Source organism: Hesperophylax consimilis, chromosome 7 (assembly GCF_061612785.1).
Source record: "Hesperophylax consimilis isolate HC1 chromosome 7, BYU_Hcon_1.0, whole genome shotgun sequence".
Lineage (NCBI taxonomy): Eukaryota > Metazoa > Arthropoda > Insecta > Trichoptera > Limnephilidae > Hesperophylax > Hesperophylax consimilis.
In genome coordinates this window covers 17,265,966-17,273,632 of record NC_142842.1, presented here as the reverse complement: position 1 = coordinate 17,273,632, position 7,667 = coordinate 17,265,966, and the positions used below count along the sequence as shown (strand labels likewise).

At 36.0% G+C, this 7,667-nt stretch overlaps 1 protein-coding gene across 1 annotated transcript; it reads right to left on the bottom strand.

Annotated features, from left to right (window-relative positions):
- On the bottom strand, positions 1–4,493 carry b (glutamate decarboxylase-like protein black). Its single transcript, XM_089633783.1, has 3 exons — positions 3,798–4,493; positions 1,983–2,350; positions 1–854 (listed from the first exon to the last, which is right to left on the bottom strand). The coding sequence occupies exons 1-3, from the start codon at positions 4,449–4,451 to the stop codon at positions 257–259; spliced, it is 1,620 nt and encodes a 539-aa protein (XP_089489909.1). The 5' UTR covers positions 4,452–4,493; the 3' UTR covers positions 1–256.
- Positions 4,494–7,667: the final 3,174 nt, after the last annotated feature.

Below are 7,667 nucleotides of genomic sequence, written 5' to 3'. Positions count from 1 at the left end.
TTAAAGTAAGTAATTAAATAATTTAAATGTCTTAAATAAAGTGATTTTTAATGAGTAGGTATAGGTACCATCCTTCAAATTGTTCCGTCCACCTTTGTCAGATTCCTCCTCAATTTTTAATTATTTTTGCATATTTTAAAGTAGATAATATTGTATAATCAAAATACCAACTATTTTAAAACGCGTTCATATTTACAAAGTATTATTTTTTGGGAGGTTTACCTTCTTTACAACGTTACGGAATCTATCAAATAATTTACAAATCGCACCCTAATCGCTCAATTTCATTTATGAAATAAATCATATCTGTTCGTTCTAAGCCAGAACTTTGGAAGACTATTCTGAAAAAATTGGGTAGATCATGCTGAGGCTGGTAAGTAAGCATCATGGTACCTTCTTTCATCATCCTTTCTTTGATTTTAGGAGCCACGCGGTGGAGTTTATCATTGTAATCTGCCTCCTCGCTATGCCCCCTCAGACTCGGGGGAATGTACCAGAAGCAAATATTGGTGCACTCTGGCTTTTCAAGAACCAACTGGAAGCCCTCACGATCTCTGATGTTTTGAGTAAAGAATTCAGAGTTATCGAATACTTTGTCGATGTGACGTTCCAGACCGCTGGTTCCCTTAGCCTTCCACATGAACCAAAACTTGAGGACGTCAGCCCTTCTGCCGCACTGGATATGTTTGTCACCGGTGTCGTACTTGGTGTCGTAGAACTTGTCTTTCTGGAAGAGGTACGTGGCACTGGCCGAGTGGGCTTCGGACAGGAGGTTCTGGTGACGCAGGAGGAGAGTGGAACATTGCTGGGGAGCTGTCAACAGCTTGTGAGGGTTCCATGTCACCGAATCAGCCCTAAAACATTTCAAATACGTTTATTCGAAACTCATTGTTGCACAAATCGAATAACACCGCTGGATATACGATAGGTAGGCATAGTGTACACGGTATTCGTCATATTATTCAAAAATTTTAGATTGGTAAGTGTTTAGGGTAAATTATAGATACCTAAGTAGTAACTAGTTGATAGTTGTCTAATCATGATAATAAGAAATACGATTATGTCGAAAACGAAGGTTAAAAAAGTATACCTGCTTAAGGACCTGCTTACTTATAAGAATAATTTAAACTTCACAATCATCGTCTTGTCCATGGACTGTGTATAATCAGATGCTGCTTCTACTTTCAGGAAATACCAGTATTGACATCGACCAAGTATTATCATCGAGATACGAGTGTTGCGTTTACATAGTTAAGTATGTATACGAATTTGCACTGGATTTTATTTCTTAGTTACCTATATAGATACGTAGGTAAGTAAAAGTACCTACCGCAATTTGCTTTGCTTTTACTCACACACATGTGCTTGACCTTATTCAAGGCATCTAGGTAGGCACTTAATGCGCTTAAGAAAAAAGTTCTGACAAGTAGGTAATTGGTTAGCTTTCGATTGATAAAGTGTGTTTTAGCAGGTGCCAACAAGCAGTCATGCTTCTCAAAAGCGTTTCCTTGACGAGACCAACATTCGGTTGGCCTTGAGTATGGCAGAAGTAAAATACGTCTGTTCCCCCGAGAACACAAACATTCTCCGCTGATTTGATCGATATAACTAGATAATATTATATTTCCACTGTATCGGTTGCAAATCCAATTAGGAAGTACCTGGTCCGATATCATCTAAAAAACACGTTCCGATCAGACGGTAGCATTTATAGCAATCAATTAAATACAACAAGGTCTAAACAATGAGAGTTGATTTATCGCACCTAGACAGCACCTAGAGTTCATTAACCGCTAGGTACCTTCATTATTTATTATTGAATGATATCCGATGGAAACAAATAACATAGTATCATAATATAATAAATTATAACACTACAAACTCTGATTAGAAACCTGAGACAATGGGGTTACTAGTTTCTAGGATCGAAGCTCCCCGTAGTACCTACTTTGGATTTAAATAATAAAAACCAAAAAAATTACCTTTCAACTCCATTTAAAAGATGTCTGTATTTCTTGGAGATCAGCGCCCCTCCGCCCCAGGCTGCGTCGACATGAAGCCACAATGAATATTTCTCACAGATATCTGCAATCTCTGGTAGGGGGTCGAAGGCCCCCAGGACCGTGGTCCCTGCAGTAGCGGATACCATGAAGGGGGCTGCTCCTTCAGAGATGGCCCGCTGCACCTCGGACTCCAAGTGGGCGGGGTCGATTCTGCCAAACCTGTCTGTCTTTATGAGGTAGACGTTGTCAGATCCCATGCCCATGAAGCAGGCCATCTTCTTGATGGAGTAATGCGCGTCCTCTGAAGTGAACAGAACAAGACGGGGGGAGGCATTAACGCCCTTTGTCTGGAAAGTCAAAACAAACTATTTGTTTCATTTTCTGCGGAACTCAGTCGCACCTTTGCTTCATAATTTGTCTGATTTTTTTGGGATTTAAGGAGGTTTTGTCAATTGTATATTCTGGATCCTTAGGCTTGGGTATCTAATCCTTTTGGGTGTGTAGTAGGTATCAGCAACGCAACACACAAGATCCAAGCTCTATAGAAAGAATGATTAGAATATTGAATCTTTATTGTTTTTGTCAGTAAAATTTGTTTGCAAATTATTAACAGCATTCTACGAAATGTGAAATATCCATGGTAAAATACGCGTGGCATTTAATTAGATAACATACCTTAGAAGAATTCAGGCTTTCAGGGGAATAGGTACTATTTTTTAAATATATTTTTTTATGCGAATACCGCACAAGTCCCAACTGCTCCCAACTGTCTGGAGTCGGTGAGACTATGGCCACCACAGTTGTGGTATGTTGTGAGGCTGAAGGGTAGTGGGGAGGGGTAGGAGATGGGGAAAAAGAAGGTGGGGAAGTACCTGGCTATTCCGATCTGGTCATCAAACACGGCTAAAGCCATTTCAAGCAACGTTTTAATTCTGAATGGTGGTCTTACACTAAGGCGATTCTGAGAGTATCTTCCACTCTGGAACGTGCCGCAAGTTAACAATATATTATTTTAAATGAATAAATTATGAAATAACACCAATTAATAATAAAATTCGCGACCTTCGGTTTGCTAGTCGAGAGCCTTACCCCTCGACCACGGAGGCAGTCAAAACTAGATACTATTATGATTATTATAAATTATTTTAGAGAATATAATTTATCAAATAGTTTTTCAAATAGTAACTGTGCAGTAGAAATATGTGCGGAGGTCGTCTATGCAATATTGGTATTGTTTTCATTGATACATTTGTGAAGTACGACAAAGTTGTTCTTTTGCAATTTCTTATTTGCAAGACTAAATCAATTAATATGAAAGTTCAAATTGCCAGAATTGTGTGATGTAAGTTTTAAGTAAGTAATTATTAAGGGCATTTGCGAATTAACATCAACGTAGGTACCTACCTACCTTGGAATGATGTTTATATTATTAACAAAGTACTTACTGAGGTAATTAGAAAAAAAAACTGCAAAGGCTTTGTGTACTTGAATGAATCAATTGTGCCCTCAAGCTATACGAGTATTCTAGTAGACGATATGAATCATTACAATGTCACAATATGACTTTGTGAACGCATTCAACTGTGAAAATTAATAATATAACTCGATGCAATTTACACAATACCCTTACTGGTTTTAGTGTTGAAAATAACAAACATTTATAAGGTTCTGAAATAATAATATGTTAACAAATATTATTGATTTGGGTTGTAAGGCACGTGAAGTATCTTTAATATTTATTAGAAAATGTAATGATATCAATTTAGAGAAAAGAATAAGATGAAAGAAGCATACCTTGATATCAGGATTAAAGCGATGACGCGCGCAACTGATGGCGTACCCGTTGGCCATGGAGCCTCCCGGACAGAAGATGCCATCTCCCAAACCTCCCGGGAATCCCACAATAGAGCGCATCTCCGCCAACACAGCTTCTTCCATGAGGACGAAGGCCGGGGCCACCTCATAGGTGTACACACTCGGGTTCAGGGCGTCTCCCAGCCACTGCCCAACTAATCCATAAGGATCCACTGCTGAGAACAACTGATTCACAAAGTAAGGGTGTCCAGTTTTAACGGAGTATTTGATTATGTCTTCTATTCTTTCCAGCAGTTTGTCCTGGCTCTCTGGATTCGTCTCCGGTTCCAGTTTAAGTAGTTTTGAAAGTTCCTCCGGGCCCCTCCATTCTGTAACTTTATTTTCCCTAGACGTGCCGTGGAATACAGCCTGTTCGATCATGATATCGACCGCTTTCCGAATAAAGTCCTCGTGCCTCGGTCTGTGAGCGATGCTCGCAAACCAGGCGGGCGTTTGGACCCGAACCTGTTCTTCCCTGGACTTGTTCGGCTGGATCCAGGATTCATCTTCTGACGATGTCGCGCCACACGAGCCGCTGTCTGTGGTTAGGTCTTCTATCCTAATGTCCAAGAGATCGGGCGTGTTTGCGGGCATCTTGATTTCCTAGTCCGGAGCGAGAGCTGTGTGACACTATACGCTACTGGCGCACAATGAACGGTGGTTCAGCCTTCGGGCCATTTAAATACTGCAAACTGAAAGTGGAGATATACCTACCTAAGGTTGTTTGAGTTTGCGAGTACAGTGTAAATCTTTAGCAGTTGAGGAAGGCCATGACTCCCTCCCCCCCACCCCTTCATACTCATTCTGATACACTAGGGCTTCCCCACCAGGACCAGTCACTGACCATTTCCGCAGTGTCTATACCTACAGACCGGGTTTGTTTGTATTTTTACGGTTTTTTTTATCGGACCCAGATAATTGCAATAGTAACAAAAAGTGCACAGACGATGGAAGCGTTTATCGACACACCTACATTATGGAGGATGTAGTTGCTTTACGGTCGATGAAAATGTTTCATCCATCAACATATGGTACAAACAATATAACATTAGGTTGAATATGATCTGGGTTCTATGGATCTACGACGATTATTATACCGATTTGAAGATACAAAAAAATATTTAAATATATTTTATCGTTACGAAAAAAAATATTATCATAATGTGTTTCAATAAGGTGAAAATCTTTATTTTTATACCAGTTGGTAGATAATACGTTATCAGTATTCAGTTTTGCAACTACACACAATGAAACGTGATTATTATTTTGGATTCTGGAAAATCATTTTTCATGTGTCAATTTCTTTTGGATCTCAATCAGTTTCCCTTATCGTATTATTATTTTTAAATCATCGACATAATTTACCTAGACTTGTAGTTTATTACGTATTTTTCAGATTTCTAAATATTTGAAATTCCACTTGGTTTGATAAGTGTAAATATAACAAACTTTTATTTACCAATGAACGATTAAAATCCAAGGTCTTATATATACGTAAAAAAGTAACAATAATTAGCTTTAAAAAGATACAGATATGTGCAGAATCGGATTTCCGTCAGTAATCAGTAAGAATTATCAAAACCACTTTAAATAATCTTTGTGCAAACTTCTTTATTACTTGTAATAAAAAAATATTCATACCTACATTATTGTGTTAAATAAATGCGCCTTTATTAAAGTATTCAAATTTGGCGATCTAGTATGGAAAACATAATTCAAATAATAAAATAAAAATCAAATCAGGGTTTTTTTAACTGGAAGTTTCAGACGAAAAACACACGTATTCCCATTACAATAAATGTATCCACTCATTTGCAGGACATCAATATACAATATACTTATTGGGAATAAAATACTTCCAACAGCCGACCGGAAAACATCAGAACTATTTATTATAGACGATAAATGACTAGTAAAAGCAATTAAAGATCGATTCAATGAAAAAAAATTAACAGCGTTAACTTGATCAAAATTAATACTTACTATGATCGAATTATCTTCTATTTTTTAAGCAAAATTAAAATGTTTATTATTAGTTATAAATGAAAGTAAGTACCTAATTAAAATAAAATTACACATTGCTCACTCCTCTTCTAAACTACTTAAAAACTTAAGTAAGATTTATTTTTGGTATAACTTTATGAGTAAAACATCAAATTGTAATAGTCATTGAAGACAATATTAGCTACTCTGAAACGAAAATTTGAAAGAGAAAAATGATCTACAATAAAAGATATAAATTTGTTTTAGACCACTTTAATTTTAATTTTAAATATTAAATATTCTCCTGACAAAGGAAGGGTGCTTCCGAAACCGGTAGAGTACAATTAAAATTAAAGTGGTCTAAAACAAATTTATATCTTTTATTGTAAATTATGACGAGCCACAAAGTAAATGCTTATTACAAATATAGAAAAATGATCGGTCGCATCTAGTAAAATCATTCTTAGATGCAACTTTTTCTGATTTTGAGTTTCAAACTTTTGTTGGAGAGTCTCTAATGTTGTCTTCAATGATTACATTTAAGTAAAGATTAAATTAGCATGATGCTCACGCCTTTTTTCATACTTTGAACCCTTTTTCTGTCCCAGGCAACGTGGGTTTGTTCCTCACAGATCTATCAATTCAAATATTTGGGAATTTTGTTATCATGTGTGAAATTTTTTTGAAAGATTACAAGTAGATGCAATTTACGCCGTTTTCCAAAAAGCATTTGATAAAGTTAACCACTCCATCTTACAAATGGTTAGTCACTCCATCTTACAAAAATCTTGAACAAATGGGAATACATGGAAACCTACTTCGCTGAGTGAAATCATATTTATATAACAGAACTAGTGCTTATTGATGGATACAAATCATCCCCCATGTTTGTAACTTCTGGTGTACCACAGGAGTCAAATCTTGGTCCCCTGCTTTTTCTAATATTCATAAATGACCTTGGTTCAAAATTAAACTATGATTATGCTTTTTTGCCAATGATCTCAAAAATTCAGTTTATTTCCGATCAACAACTGATTCAAAATGACCTCGTCACCCTCAATAACTGGTAATTTCTATTCAAATGAGATGAAATAAAAGCAAAGAAATGTTAATATTATTAAGTACTCATTAAAAGGATTTTAAAAATTGATGATTTATAGATTCTCCAGACTTCATCGATTATAAAAAGCATGCACATAAATTAAACTTAAAATGCGAAAATATTCTTATTAAAGTACTTTGCCTTTACGTCGTGAATAACTCTGCATTTTAACTAAGCATCAATCAATCAATTTGCTGCATTTACTGGCATTAACCCATATTAATCCAATTCTACTACTCCTTCTATAGTTTTTATCTTATTGGTCAAGGCTGATTTGTGGAAATAAAGAGTCTCTTATATCCTAATCACCATTGTTAAACAAATACTTTATGTAATTAATAATAAAGCAACACGAAACATCCACAGAGCAAGATGTTAATATTAGTTGTATGGGTGCTTTGTTTGCAGTAGTTGATTAATATAGGTAGAAGCGAGATGGTGTGATTTCGACATTTTTCGATACCCTTCAGAAAACGTTGAAATGTTACGCTGGCATAAATTCTATTTCGTCTTAGCACAAGGTAACTGGGTAATGCAAAATTTCATATAAATACATAGGTACTTAAATGAATCATAATAATATTATAGTCTAATTTTAATACATCTTAGGTACGTTGTATGCGCAGACTGTAATTTTGTAGACTTTCACGAAAAACCTTGAAGTTTAGAAGCCAAAACTAAATGATGAATTAAAAAATGCATAAATCAGTTGAAAGAAATAATAA